Below are 24,815 nucleotides of genomic sequence, written 5' to 3' on the forward strand. Positions count from 1 at the left end.
CATTGCCGTGTTGGGCTGTGTACGTGATAAAGGGGAACCATACCGGGGTAAAGGCGTCTTCTTCTGTTAGAATGACATAGGCTATGAGATTTAACCCCACTCAATGGACCAGAATGTGGTCTAAACCCCCCTTTAAATCGCTAATACAACCAGGAACCTCACCAAAATGCTGGAGAGGGTGCACCTCCACATCCACATACCTCCACATGTGGTGGGAGTGCCCCAAAATCCAACTATTCTGGACAACAGCCACACAAGAAATATGTAAAATAACTAAGCAATTATTAGACTTCACCCCAGAATTGGCCCTACTAAACACCTTCCAAGACAACAATGCCCATTTACACCACAAAGAACTCATAACCCACCTACATTCAGCAGCCAGAAACACCATAACCAGACACTGGAGAGACCTGTCAGGAGTAAGCATGGACCAATGGTACCAAATAGGATGGGAAACAGCCCTACTAGAAAAGTTAACCAATAAACTGAAACTGACACTCTCCCCATTTATGATTCCCCGCAACTGGGTATTCAGAGAGGGGAGGCCAAACACAAGACGACCCCTGTGGTCTCTTCTAACTCTGCAATTCTGTGATTCACCAGTGAACTTCAATTACACATCCAGTTCAGGAAAACTTGTCAGCTTTAACCCACTTAAAGTTGTCCCCCCAAAAACCTTGGGGGACCCAGCTTCCTGAATATGCACTGAGCTGAAGTCTCAGTCAATTAACACCAAAGATGCGTTAAAATGTATTTGGGATGCTCCAGAGAGTGGGGTGTGAAGCCGGAAAGATACACAGTAGCTCCTTTAATTATCACCTGGCTTAATTTGGAGGAGGCAGGTGAGCAGATGAGAAAACCAAGACGGAAGAACACACCAAAAAAATACCTCTGATTTTTAAAAAAAGTGATATTAAATAAGGAGGGAATGCAGGGAACAGAGTCAACCAAAAGGATGGAGTCATTCTCATATTATTAATTATCGCCTTCCTCAAACAGCATCAATACATTTGTATCACAACTTTTCACTCAATAACCTCAAGGTAATGTATATTGGGGACACGGGTGGCGCTGTGGGTTAAACCACAAACCCTAGGGCTTGCTGATCAGAAGGTTGGCGGTTCGAATCCCTGCGACGGGGTGAGCTCCCGTTGCTCTGTCCCTGCTCCTGCCAACCTAGCAGTTCGAAAGCACGTCAAAGTGCCACTCCAGTGAGAAGGTAAATGGCGTTTCTGTGTGCTGCTCTGGTTCACCAGAAGTGACTCAGTCAGGCTGGCCACATGACCCGGAAGCTGTACGCCGGCTCCCTCAGTCAATAAAGCAAGATGAGCACCGCAACCCCAGAGTCGGTCATGACTGGACCTAATGGTCAGGGGTCCCTTTACCTTTTTTAATGTATATTATTCCGCCCCTTTCCATATTAATTCTCAACAACAACCCTGTGAGGTAGGTTAGTCAAAGAGACAGCGACAGGCCAAGGTAACCCCAGGGAAGATCATAGCTCCGTGGGAATTTGAACCCTGGTCTCCCCCAGGTCCTAGTCTGACACTCTAACCCAGGCATAGGCAACCTCGGCCCTCCAGATGTTTTGGGACTACATTTCCCATCATCCCTGACCACTGGTCCTGTTAGCTAAGGACCATGGGAGTTGTAGTCCCAAAACATCTGGAGGGCTGAGGTTGCCTATGCCTGCTCTAACCGCTGCAAAACACTTCTCATAAGGCTCCCGCATGGGCTTTTAACTGAAGTGTGGGAAGCCAGACAGGTTAGCCAGCAAGCCTCTGGAACCTGTTTTTAAGGGAAGTTTTGCTTTTATTTTATTTTTTAAAAAATATTTCCCCATACTGTTTTCTTTACAGGTAAAAAGACTTCACTTAAACAACAACACTGAACAGCTGTCAGGTGCTGAGCTGAAGATATTGTGGGATTTTCTCTTTATAGGAAATGCTGACAGAAAAGGAAGGCTGCAGAATGTGGACCTCCAGAGAGGGAAGATGTGGAATGAAAGAAAGAAAAGATGTTGACCTCTGGAACATCTGGAGTCCAGCATTAGACATCCAGCTCAGATGCATTTGTTGTTGTTTAGTCGTTTAGTCGTGTCCGACTCTTCGTGACCCCCTGGACCAGAGCACGCCAGGCACTTCCACTGCCTCCCACAGTTTGGTCAAACTCATGCTGGTAGCTTGAAGAACACTCTCCAACCATCTCGTCCTCTGTCATCCCCTTCTCCTTGTGCCCTCCATCTTTCCCAACATCAGGGTCTTTTCCAGGGAGTCTTCTCTTCTCATGAGGTGGCCAAAGTCTTGGAGCCGCAGCTTCAGGATCTGTCCTTCCAGTGAGCACTCAGGGCTGATTTCCTTCAGAATGGAGAGGTTGGATCTTCTTGCAGTCCATGGGACTCTCAAGTATCTCCTCCAGCACCATAATTCAAAAGCATCAATTCTTCGGCGATCAGCCTTCTTGATGGTCCAGCTCTCACTTCCATACTTCACTACTGGGAAAACCATAGCTTCTACTATACGGACCTTTGTTGGCAAGGTGATGTCTCTGCTTTTTAAGATGCTGTCTAGGTTTGCATTAACAGATGCATTAACTGGAGGCGAAAAGCTCAGCTGGTAGAGCATGCATGCAGACAGCCCCGGGTTCAATCTCCAGTGGCAAGTCCTGGTAGGGCTGGCAAAGATTCCCTGCCTGGAGAGTTTCTGCCAGTCAGAGCAGACAGTACTGAGCTAGATGGGCTAATGGTCTGATTCAGCATATGGCAACTTCTTAGGTTCCCAGTCACAGTCATGAAGACTGTGATTAGGCAAAGGGACATAGCTCACTGTTACAGCACCTGCTTTGCATGCAGGAGCACATGGGTTCAACTCTCAGCATCTTCAGGTATGGCTGGGAAAGAGCCCCTGCCTGGTATCCTGGAGAGCTGCTGCCAGTCAGTGTAGACAATACTGGGTTTGATGGGACAAGGTCTGACCTGGTGTCAAGGAGGGAGGAGCCATGAATTACCATTGAAATTAATGGGCATGACTAAATTAGGTCCGTTAGGCTGTATGTAACATTAGTTGTGCAGAGTAGACCCATCAGATGAATGGGCATGTCTTAGATCCATTAAATTCAGCAGGGTTATTCTGTGTAAAACCAAGGTTGATACAGCCCAATAATTTCAATTTGAGCAGAACTGAGATGGACACAGCCTGTCAATTTCAATGGTTAGACTATCAGTGGAACAGAGTTGGATTATTATTATTATTATTATTATTATTATTATTATTATTATTATTCATTATGTATACCCCGCCCATCTGGCTGGGTTTCCCCAGCCACTCTGGGCAGCTCCCAACAGAATTAACGATAATAATAATTTTAAAAATGATAAAACATCAGACATTAAAAACTTCCCTGGACAAGGCTGCCTTCAGATGTCTTCTAAAAGTCAGATAGTTGTTTATTTCCTTGACATCTGATGGGAGGGCGTTCCACAGGGCGGGCGCCACCACCGAGAAGGCCCTCTGCCTGGTTCCCTATAACCTCACATCTTGCAGGGAGGGAACCGCCAGAAGGCCCTCAGAGCTGGACCTCAGTGTCCAGATGCAGCCCATTAATTTCAATGTGTCTACTCTGAGTAGAACAGAGTTGTGTGCAGCCCATTAATTTCAGTGGGTTTACTCTGAGTAAAGCTGAGTTGGCTGCAGCCCATTGAACGGGAGGCGAGGCTGCCAAAAAAAGCAATCCTGTTTCCCACCCCCCCCCCTGAAAAATCTAAATAAATTTTATACCCTCTTTGATAATGTCCAAATGTAATTTCTTTTCTCATCAACTGATGCAGAATGGCTAGGGGGAAAACAGAGAAGAAATTTTCAGTGCGGCACTAATTATGAGATGGGAAGGGTGTGTGTGGAAATCTAATGCCTGTCTCCTTCCACAGCACAGGTAATTTTGGAATCTGCTCATATGTCCTTCCATCTGCCTTCTATTCTAAATTAAAAATAAAGACACCAAATGTCTACAGGGTGGTCCATTGGGGTGACCTGCCCCTAGCTAGAATTTATTGACTCTTGCCTCTCATTGGCTCACCAGTCTGATTCATCTTTGCCCTTTGCCCTGCACTGGCTCCCGGTGGAGTACAGGGTCAGATTTAAGGTGCTGATTTTGACCTTTAAAGCCCTTCACGGCCTAAGACCCTCATACCTACAGGACTGCCTCTCCCGGTATGCCCCACGGAGAGCCTCAAGGTCCATAAACAGCAACACCCTATTGGTCCCGGGCCCTAAAGAAGTTAGATTAGCCTCAACCAGAGCCAGGGCCTTTTCAACACTGGCCCCAGGCTGGTGGAACGCTCTACCTCATGAGACCAGGGCCCTGCAGGATATGATTTCTTTCCGCAGGGCCTGTAAGACAGAGTTGTTCCGCCTGGCCTTTGGCTTAGAATCAGTTTGATTCCCTCCCCCTCTTTCTTTTTCCTTTCTCCTGCTGTGAAGAGGCTGCATCTTAATGTTTTAATGTTCTACAGTGGTACCTCGCAAGACGAATGCCTCGCAAGACAAAAAACTCGCTGGACGAAAGGGTTTTTTGTTTTTTGAGCTGCTTCGCAAGACGATTTTCCCTATGGGCTTGCTTCGCAAGACGGAAACGTCTTGCAAGTTTGTTTCCTTTTTCTTAAAACCGTTAATACAGTTGCGACTTGACTTTGAGGAGCAACTCATAGCACGCGGTGTGGTAGCCTTTTTTGAGGTTTTTGAAGACTTTGGTGATTTTTGAAGCTTTTCCAAAACTTTCCCGACACCGTGCTTCGCAAGACGAAAAAAATTGCAAGACGACAAAACTCGCGGAACGAATTAATTTCGTCTTGCGAGGCACCACTGTATTTTAATCTTGTTTTTAAAATTCTATTTTAATCAACTTGTTTTTATTATTGGTTGTTAGCTGCTCTTCCAACATCTCTTCCTCCCGGTCTGCCCCCTCTTCTCGCTCTGACCACTCACCGTCCCCCCACCACCAAGCCCCTCGCTCTGAGCCTTCTTACCCTGGCGGTTCCCTTGGGTGCCTCCCCAGCCAGTGTCACCCACCGCTCCTCTCCACCCAAGCCAGCCCACGACACCTGGGCATATATGGGGCAAGGCAGCATTTCAATTAAACTAGTCCCAAACCGTTAAGGGCTTAATATACCAACAGCAGCACTTGCAAATGCAAACAGAGCTGGATTCCGCCATTGAGCAAGAATGGTGGACTAGCTAGACTGTTGGGCAAAGGCCTGGGAGACCAGGGTTTCCCACTTGGCCATGAAACTCACTGGCTGAACAGTCACTTTATCTGTCATCCCAACCTACCTCACAGGGTTCCTGGGAGGATAAAATGGGGAGGATATAAATGCAAGAAATGCAATGCAATAAAATAAAAAGTAAGCAACCTAGCTCAGTTGGGAAGAAGAAGAAGAGGAAGAGGAAGAAGAGGAAGAAGAAGAAGAAGAAGAAGAAGAAGAAGAAGAAGAAGAAGAAGAAGAAGAAGAGTAGTTTGGACTTGATATCCCGCCTTTCACTCCCCTTAAGGAGTCTCAAAGCGGCTAACAATATCCTTTCCCTATATTTCGTTCCCCTATATTTCTATTGTTGAAATATACATTTTTTTAAAAACCAGAAGCATTTTTACTTGGTATTATAGGCCAAGACATTAATAGGCAAGATGTCAAACTGTTCTTATATGCAACAACAGCAGCACGAGTAGCCCAGAAATAGAAGCAAGAAGAAATTCCGACGAAAGAAGAATGGCAGATGGAATTAATGGACTGTGCAGAACTGGACAAAATGACAGGAAGGATTCGAAACCTGCGGGACCAGAGATTTACAGAAGATTGGAAGAAGTAGATGAATTATTTGAAGAGCAACTGTAATCAACAAACGCTAGTGGGATTACAAGTAGTTTTGTAAGGAGAAATAAACGAAGTGTTACAAAGTAGAAAAAGATAGAGATATTGGTAATGAGTTTGAAATGTAATAGGGAAAATAAGAAATGCATACTAAGAGATTAGATTGGAAAATTTTCAGACAGGACTGATGGAAGTCAAAAAACCTGAATAAGATGTAAAAGTATGTTTAATTATTGTTGAAAATGGTATGTTAAAAAGCTAATAAAAATTTATATATATATAAAAAACCCAATCTCCTTTCCCTTCCTCCCCCACAACAAACACTCTGTGAGGTGAGTGGGGCTGAGAGACTTCAGAGGGAAGTGTGACTAACCCAAGGTCACCCAGCAGTTGCATGTGGAGGAGCGGAGACGCGAACCCAGTTCCCCAGATTACGAGTCTACTGCTCTTAACCACTACACCACACTGGATCTCTAGAGTTCGGTACCGATAATGCCATTGTTACAGGTTCAATCCCCTTATGAGACAGATGTGTATTCCTATATTTCAGGGGGGTTGGACTATATTTTCAGGGGGTTGGCTTCCTCAACCTCGGCCCTACATATGTTTTGAGACTACAATTCCCATCATCCCTGACCACTGGTCCTGCTAGCTAGGGATCATGGGAGTTGTAGGCCAGAAACATTTGGAGGGCCGAGTTTGAGGAGGCCTGGACTAGATGATCCTCGGGATGTCTTCCAACTCTATGATTCTATGAATCAACCTTGGTTCGATCTGGGCTGTTGATGTAAGCAGCCAATAACACCGAAAGGCTGGACTCTGTCCATGGTGCTGATTTGGCCTCTCAACAGCTGAAGAGGATGCGGAAGGGGCTTTCGAGGCACAAGTGGACAATTTCGATTTACTTGTTTAGATTTTTCAAAAAGCAAAAACCAAACATATGCTGCCATTTTTAGGCCAAAACAGTCCTCTCTCTTCGAACAGTCCGCAACGCAAAACCACAATGAAAAAAGGTTAAAAGTCAAATGCAACGCACCCACCCACAGTTCATCTTCCTTATGCAACCTCAGAGTCTGACCAATTTCCAGAAAAAACCTCCCCCCCCCGCCCTGGGTTCCACTTCAACAGAAGCAGAAACTGAAGCGACAGTGAACCCATTTGCAGCACCTGCTGTGTTTGAGCAAAAACAGCTCTTCCGAGCTATTTTCCCTTTAAATCAATTTTCATGGTACAAATACCTGGGAACTTTAAAGCAGGGTGGAGGGGAGGACTGAGTGGGGAGAAACAGCAGAAAAAATAAAAACCACACGGGCTTTGTAAGCTGACAAGCCTGTGGCACTTTTGAGGTATGACTAATATATATATATATATTTTTCCAGGCGAAATGAAGCGATCTGGTGAGATGGAAAGTTTCACGGCTCCTGGGGACCTGAGAGGGCCTGCGGTCTTGCATCATGCTCTGGGTTTTTGTTACTGGGGGAGTGGGGGTGGAATAAGGGCAGCAAAAAAAGGGGGGGTCGTTTGGAGAGGAAGAGGTGGGGAGACTTTGCCCCAACCCCAGGTGTCACTGGATCCCAGCTACTGTCAGCCCTGGGCAGGAGGGCTGCACATGGACCCTCTCATGGGCTGGATACATAATAATAATAATAATAATAATAATAATAATAATAATAATAATATTTATATTTATACATGAGGATGATGCAGCTGGAGGACTGGCTGAGGACCCAGGAGAGGACTCCTGAGGCATGTGGGGGCCTCTGCCAAGAGTGGGGGCAAATTGCGAGTGAGGATCCTTTCGCATCTCCTCTGTTCCCTCCGCAGCAGCCCTCCCTCTCTGTCCTTCTCTCTCTCTCCAATTTTTTAGAGCCTCTCTCGAACACAGCGCTTTCAGACACTAGGAGTAGTACTGCCTGCCTGCTGTGTGTGCGTTTCTCTGGTCCACACCACCTCTCAGGAGGCAGAGACACTTCGCCTGCCACCTTGGGTCTAGGACAGGGTCTCCCAAATGCGGGTCTCCAGCTGGTTTTTTTGGACTACAACTCCCATCATCCTTAGCTAGCAGGACCAGTGGTCAAGGGTGATGGGATTTGTAGTCCAAAAGCACCCGGAGACCCAAGTTTGGGTCCTGGTCTAGGTAAAGGTAAAGGGACCCCTGACCGTTAGGTCCAGTCGCGGCCGACTCTGGGGTTGCAGCACTTATCTCGCTTTATTGGCCGAGGGAGCCGGCGTACAGCTTCCGGGTCATGTGGTCAACAGGACTAAGCCGCTTCTGGCGAACCAGAGCAGCGCACGGAAACGCCGTTTACCTTCCCGCCAGAGTGGTAGCTATTTATCTACTTCCAGTTTGATGAGCTTTTGCCAAAAGAGAAGGGAGCAGACGGTTCCCCCTATGGGGCATAGCGAGAAATTGCAGAAATGCTCTCAGCCTTAAGATAAACTAGCCCAGCTCCTATTTATATATATAGTGGTACCTCTGGTTGTGAACGGGATCCGTTCCAGAGGCCCGTTCGCAACATGAACAGCCTGCAACCTGAAGCACCGTATCTGCGCAGGTGCGATTTGGTGCTTGTGCACATGCGCGAAGCATGATCTAGCGCTACTGCGCATGCGTGAGCGGCGAAACCCAGAAGTAACCCTTTCCGGTCCTTCTGGGTCGCCATGGGACGCAACATGAAAAAACGTAACATGAAGCAAACCTAACATGAGGTATTACTGTATAGGGTAGTCAGGTGGTGTGACAGCCTCAGATTTGGCCATTAGGGCACCTGCCCTTTCCTGTAGCTGTATTTAAGATTAACCACTGCATTTCCTGAAGCCCCTCATGCCAGCAGATTGCATTTGTACCAGCGGTGTGCAGTCAGTGGACTAGGGGGACTAGGCTAGTTCCCTAAATGTTCCCCTCCTCCTGAATTATTATTTTTATAAGCAATCCAAATGAAAATATGCTGTTTGATTAACCAAAGCACTGCTACAGTCAACTGCAACATTTTAAGAGAGCAATCCTTCTGGCTCACTGACTCAGCTTTGTAGCCCCGGCCAACAATCGCCACCAGCAAAGAACACATTCTGCAACACTGGAGAATCTACGCAGTTTTACTTGACTTGCAGAAATGATCCCGGTTGCAGAACAGGACTTTTCTGGGCGCAGAATTTAAAGGGCCTCACAACAGAACATTTTTTTTTTTAATGCAGTGGCAAGACACAGCTTTGCTATATACCATATTTTTCGCTCTATAAGACGCACCAGACCACAAGACGCACCTAGTTTTTGGAGGAGCAAAACAAGGAAAAAAATATTCTGAATCTCAGAAGCCAGAACAGCAAGAGGGATCGCTGTGCAGTGAAAGCAGTGATCCCTCTTGCTGTTCTGGCTTCTAAGATAGCTGCGCAGCCTGCATTCGCTCCATAAGATGCACACATATTTCCCCTTACTTTTTAGGAGGGAAAAAGTGAGTCTTATAGAGCAAAAAATACGGTAAGTCTGGTCCTGTCCTGACCTGCTCGCTCAGGGTCTCACAAACCACCCTGCCTGCTCAGCTCTCCTTGAAATCTAATACTCCTCTTAGCCTAAGAATCTGCAATCGATGAACAGTTTCTTCAGCTAGAAGCATAAAAAATGAAAATAAACTTAGCAGATCTGGGGAGGGGAAAGAGGTTTAATTCCAGCTCTGCTGCTGCCAGTTGTGTAAACACACACACACATCCTTGCACATAGTAGCTGATGAATTGCGAACCTTTAAGGTGATGAAGTGCTCATAAGATAGATCCTCGGAAGCTATCTCCTGAAGCCAGGTGGCTTATAAATCAAGCACCCTTCTCAGGAGGGGACGCTGATTGATGCCAGAGCTGCGACGCAAGTGCAAATGATGGCCCTCGATAAATAAGAATGCTGCCCTGATCTGCTGCTGAGAAAGGAGATTTTAATGGCTCTATCGAGGATCTGAATGGAATCCCAAACTGCGCCGTAGAGAGATGCTGCTTTGAACGGGACGAGATGAGAAAGCAGATAACGTCTGCGACTCAGAATGCCAGAGAACCCAGGCGCAGTTTCTGCCCATCACAATCTCATGACTCTGAATTTATCAGTTAATCAGTGCGGAGGGTCCCCAAAGTGAGTGCCATTCCCTGGGGTGGTGGGATTGCCTAGGGGGTAAGGGGGCAGCAGATGGGCCCCTCCATGTCTGTTGATCACTTATTTGCAATTAACCAGGCTAGAGCCTGGAGCAAAACAGATCCCTCACTTTGTGGATGAAGTTTTACTGCTCCGGTTGCTTCCAAAGCTATTTCTTTTGGCCACATTTATTTGTAGTTGTGATTCTGAGTTACAATACGATGATCTTTATTGTCATTGTCCCATACAGAACAACAAAATTGAAAATCTACATCAGACATTCAGAAACCAACACGCCTGCTATCCCAGCCTGGTTAGCCCCCTAAAAACTCTGATACCCAGTAATTAAATACAATATACTCCCATCAAGACTACCTTACACTGCGTTTAAAACCAAAATCACATTTGAATAGAAACTGTTTCTCAGGCGGCTGGTCCTAGTCTTGTTGTCACAAGTCACAAGCTAGCCAGTAATTTTGGTACTTGTTGGCCATACCGGATCAAGTTCCGTCAATTTTGTGGAATTAATAAAACAGTTTTAATTGGATTTTGAACAAATGTGCAATTGATTGTTACTGTTTCGAATTTTATTGTCGTTGTCTTCCATAGTGGCTCACGCAAGCTGCTATTCTGAATAATGCTTTTTATGGGGTGGGGTAGGGGACATTGGGGAAGACATCTGAAAACTGCCCTGTATCGGGAAGTTTTTACTGTTTGACATTTTATTATGTTTTTATATATGCTGGAAGCTGCCCAGAGTGGCTGGGGAAACCCAGTCAGATGGACGGGGTATAAATAACAAAATTATTATTAACCAAGGGGTGCCCCCCCCAAAAAAGCTTGGGAACCACTAACATAGAGGTTCCCTATATCCTTGCTTTTAACAGAAGGAGTAGATTAGGATGTTAGATGTTTCTTTATTGTTCTGCGTTTAATTATTTTTTTACAGCTTTTACTGAGTTGCGATTTCAAGTGATGCCTTCTTCATTAGATTATCATTGGATTATCATTAGAATAAGATACTGTATACAGACAGCCTCTTTTATTTGTGGGCAACCTCAGGTGGAATATATTTTCCACGATATGTTGACTTGTCCCTTATATGCAGGTCCAGCGAGGCACTTTCTAAAATCCCTGTTTGTACAAGAAAGCGGGTTCTCCCTGACAGAAAGGTTGCATGAGCCGTTGAGTGACAACAATGCCTTCCTGACCCATAAATTGGCCCCTTTTGCTCTGGCGGCAAAAAATATTAGGGAGGAGGCATCGGTTAAAATTGACATAAATTGTAAGGGGCGATTCGGAGGCCTAACCTGAAACTCAGTTTGTGTAGCTGTGACCGTATCTCTGCTATAGGTTATCTTCCAATATATGGTCTCTGCTTTTATTTGCAAGTGCTTGAGTTACATTTCGAACCGATCGTGTGGGTTTGTCATGGCCTTGGGCTAGTACAATAAATTTATTTTAAAAACAATAAAGCTTTTCACAGGGTAGGGTAGTGAGGACTGGGGATGACTTTATAGAATGAAGGTAAAAAGTAAAGGTACCCCTGCCCGTACGGGCCAGTCTTGACAGACTCTAGGGTTGTGCGCTCATCTCACTCTAGAGGCTGGGAGCCAGCGCCGTCCGCAGACACTTCCGGGTCACGTGGCCAGTGTGACATCGCTGCTCTGGCGAGCCAGCACAGCACACGGAAACGCTGTTTACCTTCCCGCTAGAAAGCGGTCCCTATTTATCTACTTGCACTTAGGGGTGCTTTTGAACTGCTAGGTGGGCAGGAGCTGGGACCGAAGACGGGAGCTCACCCCGCCGCGGGGATTCGAACCGCCAACCATGTGATCGGCAAGCCCTAGGCGCTGAGGTTTTACCCACAGCGCCACCCGCGTCCCTATAGAATGAAAGGGGCAGGCAAAAAAGTTTGGGAACCACTGATTCAGAGCTTCCTTATCACTGCTTTTATCAGAAGGAGCTTATTAGGTTGGTAGATGTTTCTTAATTGTTCTGTGTTTAATTATCCCCTCACCTGCCAGGCTGGCTGCGGCTAATGAGAATTGTAGTCCAAAAACATCTGGCAAGTGCCAGTTTTGTGGAAGGCTGGCTGATTCTTTGAATATGCAATTCAAGCTGATTTCATTACATGCTGAATGCCGCCTCGGGAAAACTCTGTGTTTTCGGAAGGCGGCTAAGAAATGTGTTATGTCAAGGGTGGAGAGAGCCTTTTCAGCCTGAGGGCCACATTTCCCTCTGAGCAAGCTTCCAGGGGCCACATGTCAATGGTGGGCGGGGCCAGATCGAAAAGTGGGTGGAGCCACAAGCGACCATTTTGCTTTGGTACAGCAGGCTAGTTTCTGCACACACTCAGAACTGCCCTCCCTGCTCTGTATCCTTCGAGGCAACCAAAATGCATTGTCACGGTTCCAGCACACATTCCAGCCAGCCGAAAGCAGCCCACAGGGCGGGCCAGGGCCAGAAAGAGAAGCGCAGAGGGCCGCACCAGGCCTTGCCCGGCCTGAAGTTCTCCATACCTGTATGAAACGAACCATTGTTCTTCCCATGCAGAACCGTGGTATGATAGCACAGAATACATCTTTAAAAGTGGCAATTTCCTCCAGGGCCACCAGGCGATGGAGCCCTGGGGGTTCCGCTCACCTGAGCGTTTTGCGGATCATGTCCTCGTCGGTGATCCCGTAGTACGTCAGGGTTTCGTTCCAAGTCGGATTCAAGGTGTTCCGCAAGGTTTTGGTCCGCAGCTTATTCGCCTGCAGGAAACGAGAGGAGATAACAAAGGATGTGAATATGCCTTGTGCTGGATTGTTAGAAAAATGCGATACAAAGACTTGCGAACTACCCAGCCTAAAATGAACTTATAATGTCTGGTTTCAATAGATTTTTCAAATGCTTAACTCAGTCTGTTAGATAAGTTCATGAAGATACCAACAAAAGGTAAATTTGTTAATATTCACAATACCGAGAGATGCTAGTAGAGTTGTAGATAGATGTTAATAAAGTTGTAGACAATGAAGTCATTCAGAAATTTGAGGACTAGTACCTTGCTTTATTTTTAAAGGAAGAGCTGTGGCTGCGTGGCAGGGCAGTCTTCAGGAAGGCAGACAAACTGAAGTCCTTGCAGGACTCAGGAGCCAGCTAAGGGCAATTCCACCAAGTCTCAGGGAAGAGAGAGAGTATAAGTGATGAGAATATATTGCAGTTGGCAGGCCTTTAAAATACCCTTAGATCTTGGCATAATGATTTCTCACTACCATAAAGAGAAATGGCTGCCTTGGCAAATTTGGTCCATTTTTAAAATAATAAAATAAAAATGCAAGCTTTTATTGAGACATGATTGAGAAGCTGCGAAGGATTGTTTCTTAATGAGGCTGATGTTTTATTGCTTTCCCCCTTCACTTGATTAAAATATTGCCGTTCTGTGTTCTATGCAAGGTTTATAGAGATTAGGGATGTTGAGCGATGGCGCTGGAAAGGGAAACAGGAAATGTTGGGCAGTTCCATCGGAGATGGAGATAGGAGCGGAAATCCTTGCAATTCACAAGTGTGTTTGTGGTCAGGAGTGGAAATTATAGAAGGAAACAGGAGTGATATTCACTTTTAAAAGTCTGTGAATGTTACCTAAATAATTACGTTATTTTCTGTGTTGTTGTTGACACTTCCCTCCCACTGAAATGCGGAAGGCAGGCTGCATTGAGCTCATTGGGGGGAAAGTAGGGTAGAAATGTGAATCACAATTAAAATGGACTAAAACGAAGCATATGCTTCATTGACTGGAGCTACAATTCTACGCACAACTGCAACAGATGGAAGCTGGGGCTGAATCTATTCAACTGCCCCTGTGCACATACCTCCTTGGCTTCTATGGGCTGCAGAAATGTCTCCCCAGCCCTGATGTAACTACACCAATCCCCGCCAACAGCTCATTTACTTAAAACAGAAATGAAAAGTCCTTCGGTAGCTGGTAACCTTCCTCATCCACCAGGAAGTCTCCCTTTGCCATCAAAGCACAACCAGAGGGGAGAAGCGGTCATTGATTCTGAGTCAAGTCGCATTTTCAATCTCTCCCTCTCCCCTGCACCTCATCCGTCTTCTTCTTCCCCTTTCAGGCCCTGAATCCTGACAGATAGCTCTCAACAGAATTTATTTAATTCCGATCCTTCCGCCCTGAGACAGGTCAGCTTCCATCAAGAGTGGAGATGGATGCATCATTTTGTAAGGAGGGGCAGTGGTAGGGGAACCGGCCCACGGGTCCCTCCTCCAGGTAGGGCTTCCCATTAATTTGCCGCATCAGGAGGACAACCGGACAGAGATCCAATTTCCACTCTAATTGGATGTAAAGCGAGACAGTTCATTCTCCCCGACCGGGCCACTTTTCAAGGTAACGAGCTCTGATGAAATCGATGTATAAGAACTTGTCCACTGAACATTTTTTGGCAGCGGCTTACATTTATCATCTTTACTTGGTGAGGGCTGCATTAGTGGGGAAACTGGGGGGCATTTAGCATGTCAAGTTAATAGCAGGAGCAATAAAAGATGCCGCTCTTGTTACAAGGAAGGATAGCTTCCTCTGTCAAGGAGCTTCCTAAAGTCACGGGCGACATTTGGTTCAAGGCTACAGTCGGGACGGATGAAGATCTGCACATATTTTCAAGCACATTTCTCCCTATATAAATAGAAATGTAACGTGTCATCAGGCTCTGCAGTTCACGCGGCCACCAGTAGGTGGCCACGTCAGCTACAGCATGAGGAATGGCAGGCAGTCCCAGGTAATCCTCTTTTAAAACCATCCAAGTTAAGAACCTCAGCACATGAAGAAGAGCTTGCTGGATCAGTCCAATGGCTCATCTCGTCCAGCACCCTCTTCTCACAATGGCCAACTTGCTGCCTGCGGGAAACCTGCAATCAGGGTTCAAGAAGAAGATTACTCTTCCCTCCTGTGGTGTCCAGCAACGGGCATTCAGGAGCATTGCCACCGCCAACTATGCAGGCAGAGCATAGCTGTTGTTGTTGTTGTTTAGTCATTTAGTCATGTCCGCCTCTTCGTGACCCCATGGACCAGAGCACGCCAGGCACACCTGTCTTCCACTGCCTCCCACAGTTTGGTCAAACTCATGCTGGTTGCTTCGAGAACACTGTCCAACCATCTCGTCCTCTGTCGTCCCCTTCTCCTTGTGCCCTCCATCTTTCCCAACATCAGGGTCTTTCCCAGGGAGTCTTCTCTTCTCATGAGGTGGCCAAAGTCTTGGAGCCTCAGCTTCTCGATCTGTCCTTCCAGTGAGCACTCAGGGCTGATTTCCTTCAGAATGGAGAGGTTTGATCTTCTTGCGTCCATGGGACTCTCAAGAGTCTCCTCCAGCACCATAATTCAAAAGCATCAATTCTTCGGCGATCAGCCTTCTTTATGGTCCAGCTCTCACTTCCATACATCACTACTGGGAAAACCATAGCTTTAACTATACAGATCTTTGTTGGCAAGGTGATGTCTCTGCTTTTTAAGATGCTGTCTAGGTTTGTCAATAGCTACTGGACTCCAACTCCCATCATCCATGCATGGATGAGGGGAATTGGAGTCCTACATCTGGAGAGCATCTGGTGGAAGAAAGGCTGGGTTGGGTTGGAATCTTTTAATCAGGGGTGGGGAACCACTGGCCTTCCAGATGTTTCTGGATAGGAACTCTCATCATCCCTGACCAACGCTGGCTGCTGTGGCTGATGGGAATTAGAGTCCAGCAACATCTAGAGGGAGCTAAATTGGTGACTCCCGGCGTACGCAGTCTGTCTCCCCACCCCACCCCGCTGCCCTGCTTCCCCTTCACTCCACCAGGGTTATTTATAGTTTTCCATTCCTCTCCATGCCTCGACCTTGACAGCGCCCTCCCCCAAACGTAATTCCACAATCATTTATCAATTAGCTTGCAAAGCACTGGGGCTCCCTGGCTTCTTCGCAATGTGACCTGAAAAATCCGCCACGTTTTCTAAGAATCGAGGGAGGTGGGAAGAGATTAGCATCTCAGGCACACAGACACACGCATATACCATCTGCTTGGAAGCCCCTGAAAATCAATACTCGTCTGTTTAGCTTTCGGACCACCGTTCCACAGAGCAGACCCAGAGAAATTGGTGGGCACAACTTAACTTGGGTCTAGTAATCCCGGTGGGCGTGTGGTGTGTGGGTCTACTCAGATTAGAATGCGGTTGGATATAATTATTAGTATGAACAACAACAATTTCATTGATGAATCACTTCCTATGAAGCATTTTAAAGCCATTTCAAAATATAGTAAAACTATTGTTTTAATTGGGACGCGGGTGGCGCTGTGGGTTAAACCACAGAGCCTAGGACTTGCCGATCAGAAGGTTGGCAGTTCGAATCCCTGCAACGGGGTGAGCTCCCGTTGCTCGGTCCCTGCTCCTGCCCACCTAGCAGTTTGAAAGCATGTCAAAGTGCAAGTAGATAAATAGGTACCGCTCCGGTGGGAATGTAAACGGTGTTTCCGTGCGCTGCTGTGGTTCACCAGAAGCGGCTTAGTCATGCTGGCCACATGACCCGGAAGCTGTACGCCGGCTCCCTCTGCCAATAAAGCGAGATGAGCACTGCAACCCCAGAGTTGGCCACGACTGGACCTAATGGTCAGGGGTCCCTTTACCTTTACCTTTATTGTTTTCGTTGTTATTGGACCCTAGTTAACACTGCAGGCCAGAGAGAGCCTCACAACTTTCCAATGGCTTGTGGCGCCTTTCCAGCCACTCCTAGAGAGACCTGTTCCTTGGGGGGTGGCAGGCTCACACCCCCAGTCTGCTCCTGCAAAAACCTACCCCACTCCCAAAACTTCACGTACACTTGGAAAACTAAGAAGGTGTCGAGAGCACCACAAATATACCCATTTCCCAGAAGAAAAGGTGGAGATTCTTGGAACACCCCCACCCCCAAATTAAGAGGTAAAATGCCTTGTACATTCACAGATAGAACCTCCCACCCAAAAAAATAAAAAACCACACGCACCAGGCAGTCCTTCCCAAAAGCAGGTAAGCCCCCTCAACTTCCCCATCTTATTTTATTTTAATTAAAAATTGAGTGGGCACCAGGGGGTGTTTGTGAGATGAGAATGCTGCAATGCCCACAGAGGCCACATCAGAGATGCCCCCCACCCCAGATAAAAAGGGGGCCATGTCCTACCTTGCTGGCGCCAGGAAGCAGGTGTAGTTTCACGTATGGGTCCGAGAGTCCGTTGTGATCCATGGGCTTCAGACCCTTTAAAAAGATACAGAGAGAGAGAGAAGGGAGAGAGAATGTCAGGTTATAAAGGGGGAATTCCTGCAAATAAATAAAAAATAATAAACACGCATCCCCTCACTTTGGTTTCTTGCCGCTTTGCTGCTCCTAGATAACAATCCCGGAATAACACAACGGGTGGCCAAATTTTGTGCAGCATCTATTAAAATATGACATCCAGTGATTAGCACCCAGGTTTAGTATAACACATTGACACTCCTAGGCCAGAAGGGTTTCCTTTTGGACAGATAAATGTCCACCCAGAACTGCTCTTTCATGTATATGTGGTTTTTTAAATGTAAATTATTTTATTCTGCCTTGAGCTTTTACATTTTGTAATGGGTGTTTTGTTTTGATACTGGTCATCGACTGCAATAAAACGACTTGACTTGGCACGTACCAAGCCAGTCCATTAGTCTATCCAATGTCTACACTGACTGGCAGTGACTCTTCAGGGTGTAAGTAGGCAAACTAAGGCCTGGGGGCCGGATCCGGCCCAATTGCCTTCTCAATCCGGCCCGCAGACAGTCCGGGAATCAGCGTATTTTTACATGAGTAGAATGTGTCCTTTTATTTAAAATGCATCTCTGGGTTACAGTCATACCTCAGGTTAAATGTGCTTCAGGTTGAGCGTTTTCAAGTTATGCTCCGCGGCGACCCGGAAGTAACGGAGTGCATTACTTCCGGGTTTCGGCGCTCGCGCATGCGCAAACAATCAGAATGACATCACGCGCATGCGCGGAAGCGGCAAAACGCGACCCGTGCATGCGCAGATGCGCAGTCGCGTCTTACGTTCTACTCAGGATGCGAATGGTGCTCTGGAACGGATCCCGTTCACGTCCAGAGGTACCACTGTATTTTGGGAGCATAGGAATTCGTTCATATTCCCCCCCCCAAAATATAGTCCGGCCCCCCACAAGGTCTGAGGGACAGTGGACCGGCCTCCTGCTGAAAAAGTTTGCTGACCCCTGCTCCAGGGTGTCTGGCTATAGGCAGCCCAAGCCCTCCCTGGAGAAATCAAGAGATTGAACCTAAGATCTTCTGCACGCAAAGCAGATGCTCTACTCGCGAGTCGCTTCCTTCCAAGCCAGGACAAGGTTACCGAGAGCTGCAGAAGGATGAGCAAAGCAGCCACATTTCAAAGAAGCCCGGAAACGGCATCCTGGGTTCTCCCAGTTGTGGATGGAAACCTGCGATCCATCACTGTTCTCCAAAGCCACGATTCTGGGTAGAATCCAATAAACCACCTAGATAATTAATTACAGCCTTGCTGTTGTTCTGGCAGCTAATTCTAGGTTCCTTCCAACACACAATTAATTCTCAGCTTAAGTAACTGAGCGGTTTCTCGAGGTACCAAATTACGGGGCTCTGGCATTTTTGATAATTGCTTATGTGCAAACATGCTCTTTTTGTTGCCACACGACTGCAGGATCCTGAGAGGGGGTGGGTGTACCTGATTAAGCAGAGGCAGCGGAATAACAAAAGCCAGGGGTGTTGCGTTGGATTCAAGGGGTAGAAGAGGAATCACAGAATCATAGCATTGCAGAGTTGGAAGGGAACCTGGGGGTCATCTAGTCCAACCCCTTGTTTGAATCCATTGGTTCAGGTCCAATCCTCCAGAGCAGGAGAAAACATGTTTGCTCCATCTTCTTTGTGGCTTAGGGTTCTCGTATTTACAGGATTGCCTCTCCTGGTCTGCCCCGCAGATGACCTTAAGGTCCATGAATAACCATAGTTTAGAGGTCCCAGGCCCTAAGGAAGTCAGATTATCCTCCACCAGGGCCAGGGCCTTCTCAGTGATGGCTCCGACCTGGTGGAATGCTCTGTCCCATGAGACCAGAGCCCTTCAGGATTTAACCTCCTTCCGCTGGGCCTGTAAGACAGAGCTATTCTGCCTGGCCTTTAATCTGAATTAAGCCTGATCTTTTATTTCCCTTCCCTTCTCTTCCCTTCCCCTCCCCTTTTATGAAGATTACCTGCTCTGAGACCCCACAGCTAATTCTCCCCTGGCCTCCTCACTGGCCCAATTCAGCCAACTAGCCCCAGGGATTATCTAAAGTTTATTTCCCCTAAATTGATTTTTGAATTTTATTGTTATTCATGTTTTTATACTGTATTTTATGCTGCTTTTATAATTAAGTATTTTATATTTGTTGTTAGCCGCCCTGAGCCTGGTTTTTGAACCGGGAAGGGCAGGGTATAAATAAAAAATTATTTTATTATTATTCCATGTGGCAGTTCTCTAGATATTTGAAGATGGCTCTCATATCTCCTCCTTTCCAGGCTAAACATAACCAGCTTCCTCAACCGTTCCTCATAAGGCTTGGCTTCCAGAACTTTGATCACCCTGGTTTCCCTCTTCTGCACATCTTCCAGCTTGCCGATATCCTTCTTAAACTGCCCTTTCGCCAATATCCCTCCATGAAAGGGTAGATAAGAATTGGTGGTGGTGAGGTCAAGATGTCTAGAAGCCCCCTCAAAAAACAAAACAGTGCAGTGCCTACATCATGGGTAAGCAAAAAACGGCCCGGGGGCCGGATCTGGCCCAGTCGCCTTCTCAATCCGGCCCGCAGAAGGTCTGGGAATCAGCGTGTTTTCACATGAGTAGAATGTGTCCTTTTATTTAAAATGCATCTCTGGGTTATTTGTGGGGCATAGGAATTCGTTCCCCCCCCCCTACAAAATCTAGTCTGCCCCCCCCCCCCCCCCAGGGATGGTGGACCGGTACCCTGCTGACCCCTGACCTACACAATGGTGACTGAAGGAAGGGGAAGTACAGTGGTGCCTCGCAAGACGAAATTAATTCGTTCCGCGATTTTTTTCGTCTTGCGAAGCACGGTGTCGGGAAAGTTTTGGAAAAGCTTCAAAAATCACCAAAGTCTTTAAAAACCTCAAAAAAGGCTACCACACCGCGTTCTATGAGTTGCTCCTCGAAGTTGCAACTGTATTAACGGTGTTAAGAAAAAGGAAACAAACTTGCAAGACGTTTCCGTCTTGCGAAGCAAGCCCATAGGGAAAATCGTCTTGCGAAGCAGCTCAAAAAACAAAAAACCCTTTCGTCCAGCGAGTTTTTTGTCTTGCGAGGCATTCGTTGAGCGTTTGTTGCAGTCTCATTTGCCAATGGATACCCGCCATTACAGCAGGTGAACCTGTGGCCCGAAGGCCTGAATTCACTCAGTCCTCTGGCCTAATTTCATGCGGCTGGGGAGGAGGGGAGGAGAAAGAAGAGGTGGCAGCGTGAGAACGAGAGAGAGAAAAGAGAGTGGCCAAGAAAGAGACTTGAATGGGCGCCCTTGGCCATTTCCCCCTCTGAGCTGCCCTAACAGATGATCGCAAGGAAATATGGCCCATGATAGGGCAAGAACATGGGCTCCATGATCACTGCAGATGGTGACAGCAGCCACGAAATTAAAAGACGCCTGCTTCTTGGGAGAAAAGCAATGACAAACCTAGACAGCATCTTAAAAAGCAGAGACATCACCTTGCCAACAAAGGTCGGTATAGTTAAAGCCATGGTTTTCCCAGTAGTGATGTATGGAAGTGAGAGCTGGACCATAAAGAAGGCTGATCGCCAAAGAATTGATGCTTTTGAATTATGGTGCTGGAGAAGACTCTTGAGAGTCCCATGGACTGCAAGAAGATCAAACCTCTCCATTCTGAAGGAAATCAGCCCTGAGTGCTCACTGCAAGGACAGATCGTGAAGCTGAGGCTCCAAGACTTTGGCCACCTCATGAGAATAGAAGACTCCCTGGAAAAGACCCTGACATTGGGAAAGATGGAGGGCACAAGGAGAAGGGAACGACAGAGGACGAGATGGTGGGATAGTGTTCTCGAAGCTACAAACATGAGTTTGACCAGACTGCGGGAGGCAGTGGAAGACAGGAGTGCCTGGAGTGCTCTGGTCCAGGGGGTCACCAAGAGTCGGACACGACTAAACGACTAAACGACTAAATGACTAAATGACTAAATGACTAAACGACTAAACAACAACAGGGCAAGAAGGCATCCCCTCCCACTCTTTTGGCCTTTTGACTCTCTGAAAATGGTTGGCTATGTCAGAAAAAAATTCTCATTCTCTCTCTCTCTTTTTCCAGGCTTCACTAGCTCAGCAGAGCTTTTTGCCTGATTGCACAACCTGAGAGTCTGCAATGTGGTTGTGTGTGTGTGTGTGTAGATGCTCATAAAAGCCGCCTCTTTCTCCCTCCCAGAAAACAACCGTGAAATAGACCCTGCGTAGCAATTTGATTTTGCTGCAATTGAATTACCTTCTAAGGAAGCCATAACGGGCCTTTCTGAAATGACGTGGGAGGGGTAAATGGATTGACGGTGTTGTTTCTTTTTGTGTGTGTGTGTGTGTGTGTGTGTGTGTGTGTGCGCACGTGTGTGTCCCCCTGATGTCATTTCTGGCCACCTGACAGAGCCATTGAGAGGCCTCCTACTTTAATTATAGCATAAAAGAGGCGAAGGCTGTACCAGCAGTATGCATTCAAAAACAGAATCGTGCCACTTTAAACATCCACTGTTCCAGCCCCCCCCCAAAGAATCCTGGGAACTGTAGTTTGTCAAGGGGTTCTGAGAGTCATTAGGAGACTTCATTGGGGTAAAGCGTGCGTTCATTGGTGGTTGTGTAGAGCAGTTATTAGAGTGCTGGACTGAGACCTGGGTTCAAATCCTTCACTCAGCCATGAAGCTCACTGGCTGATCTTGGGCCAGTTACTGCCTCTCTCAGCCTAGCCTACCTGAGAGGCTTGTTGTGGAGATAAAATGGGGAGGGGGGAAACTATGCACACCATCTTCAGCTTCTTGGAGGGGAAAGGCAGGCTGTTAATGTAAGAAATTTTATATATATATATATATATATATATATATATATATATATATATATAATATTATATTATATTAGAGGAAATTGCTTTGCAAAAAAGAAGCAGCACCTATTAGTAGCAATTTGCCCTAAAATGCAAATTCCTAATGAAATTCACCCAAAAATTCACCCCTATTCTAGTCCTCACGAAAATGCATTAGCATTTTAGGGCATGTTTCTGCTAATAGGTGCTTCTTTTTGCAAGCCATTTCCCCCAAAGTGTAATAGATTTGTATGTACCAACTTTCAGAGTAGACCCATTGAAATGAATGGGCATGAGTAACTTGGCTCCATTCATTCAAATGGGCCTAACTCTGAACAGAATTTGGTTTGACACAAGCCAATGTATAACATTGATGATATGAAAAGTCACAGGGGGTTTTACGGGGCATGAGCCGATCGGAAACAAAGCAGTCTGTCCGCCCCAAAACTTTTGCAGGCTGGGATAGTATTGGAAGTGAGATTGTGTCTAACTGCCCTAATAACACTGTGAGCACAAATCGTTCCAAATGCACAATGAAAAGGATCCCAGTGGATTTGGGTGGCTTCAGAATGCAGGTGGGATTTCTAAATCGATATTAGACAGCCAGAGATTAAAATGAATGCAGGGAAGATCAAAAGGAGAATGGAAAACTGAGCTGATTTTTATTTTTTAAGAATATATGGGGGGAAAGTTCCCAGGCGCTGTTGAAATATTGAAGGCTTTTAAAATGTCACCCTCCAGAACAGGCACTACAGCCCCAAGAATTTGCACTGTGCTAGATGATCTGTCTGGATTCTGCACAAATTAACACAGAGAGAAGAAGTCTCTAGCATAGTCCTGTCAATGTCCTTGAAAAAAACACAGGCAGACAAAAACCCCACACAACTGGCTGGCACAAAGATGGGGCAAGAGAGGGGGGGGGCATTTGAAACATCCCCACAAAAGAGGCAAATTGGCAGCTTATTGGCAGAGCATCTGATTTGCAGAAAGTCCCATGTTTCATCTTTAACATCTCCCAGGTGGGCTGCGAAAGACCCCTGACTAAAATCTGTTGCCGGCTTAACTTCCAGGAACATTAGGTGACCTCCAGCATCCATGAAAAGCATGCAGTTTTGGCTATGCTAAGGTAAAGGTAAAGGGACCCCTGACCATTAGGTCCAGTCGTGGCCGACTCTGGGGTTGCTGCGCTCATCTTGCTTTATTGGCTGAGGGAGCCGGAGTACAGCTTCCGGGTCATGTGGCCAGCATGACTAAGCCACTTCTGGCAAACCAGAGCAGTGCACGGAAATGCCTTTTACCTTCCCGCTGGAGTGGTACCTATTTATCTACTTCCAACCCCGTCGCGGGGATTTCCAACCCCGTCGCGGGGATTTGAACCGCCAACCTTCTGATTGTCAAGTCCTAGGCTCTGTGGTTTAACCCACAGCGCCACCCACGTCCTTTGGCTATGGAGCCATACCCAAATGCCGAGAGAGAGAGGGAGAGAGAGAGAGAGAGAGAGAGAGAGAGAGAGAGAGACCTTCATCTTTCAAATCCACTCCCACCCGTTCCCTTCCATGCAGTCTTTGACTTAACCCTCTCCGCCCCCACCTCTCAACTGAAGCAAAACCAAAGTACCGGTAATCCACTAACTGATCACAGCACCTGCTGTTAGTACCTTCAAGTATTTAAAAAATGCATCGCGTTTATCTTAACACATACACACCATCCATAACAAATGCATCACGGTTGTTTGCACATTTAAAACGCAACAGTAAACAAACAAACAATAAGACATTTCTTCATTAAAACAATTTAAAAAAAAAAATAGCCAAGAAGCATGGGATAAAAGCAGCTCAGTGGTCTAAGCTCGGTTGGATTAGGCTGTGATTCTATGTCTAGTCAGAAGTAAGCCCCATTGAATTCAATGGAGCTTATTCCCAGGTGGGGGTTAGGACTTCAGCTACTCATAGTCACTTACCTGCTTTTTTGCCCTCTGGTTTTTTGTTGGGGGGTGGGGGGGTGGGAGGAAGGAGAACAATTGTCAAAATTCAGATTGTGTGCACCTTGGGAGCAGAGATCTGCCTCCTTTACTCACTGTTACTCTGCAAAACGGCATTGCACATTTTGTGACAGACAAACGGACTGTTTTGCAACACACCGTGGCTACAGTGATAATATTTGAGCTGCCTTTGTCCTAAGCCAGGCATGGCCAAACTTGGCCCTCCAGCTGTTTTGGGACTACAACTCCCATCATCCCTAGCTAACAGGACCAGCGGTCAGGGATGATGGGAATTGTAGTCCCAAAACATCTGGAGGGCCGAGTTTGGCCATGCCTGTCCTAAACAAATGCATGGCAACGCTTCCCACAATAACACCACAAAGCGAGGGAGGTGTTTGTGAGAGCAGAGGCTGTGGTCACACATTTCCAGGGGCTCCTAGGCCAGCAGAGAACAGTATGGCCGTTTCCCCAAGTTTGCACAGACGACCTGAGAAAGCCGCTCATGGTTTCAAACGCCTTGTCTCTTTCTGGTCGGGACGCTCCAGTTATTCTGGTGGGTTAGGCTGAGAGACAGTGAGCAGCCCAAGGTCACCCAGTGAGCTTCATGGCTGAGCAGTGATTTGAACCCTGGACTTCCAAGGTCCTAGTCTGACACTCTAACCACTGCACCACACTGGCTTAGCATTATTTTCACACGATCATTCCGGAGCAGGATGGTACAATGGTT

General features: G+C 46.7%; 1 protein-coding gene across 1 annotated transcript in view; it reads right to left on the reverse strand.

Moving 5' to 3' along the window:
- Positions 1-24,815, reverse strand: part of DOC2B (double C2 domain beta) — a 124,742-nt gene that overhangs the window by 50,538 nt on the left and 49,389 nt on the right. Inside the window, exons 3-4 of the mRNA XM_028707577.2 lie at positions 17,164-17,238; positions 12,627-12,736 (exon numbers count right to left, since the gene is read on the reverse strand). Of these exons, the coding sequence (XP_028563410.2) occupies positions 12,627-12,736; positions 17,164-17,238 (185 nt within the window). The remainder of the gene's footprint in view (positions 1-12,626; positions 12,737-17,163; positions 17,239-24,815) is intronic.

Source organism: Podarcis muralis, chromosome 15 (assembly GCF_964188315.1).
Source record: "Podarcis muralis chromosome 15, rPodMur119.hap1.1, whole genome shotgun sequence".
In the NCBI taxonomy this organism is placed as follows: Eukaryota; Metazoa; Chordata; class Lepidosauria; order Squamata; family Lacertidae; genus Podarcis; species Podarcis muralis.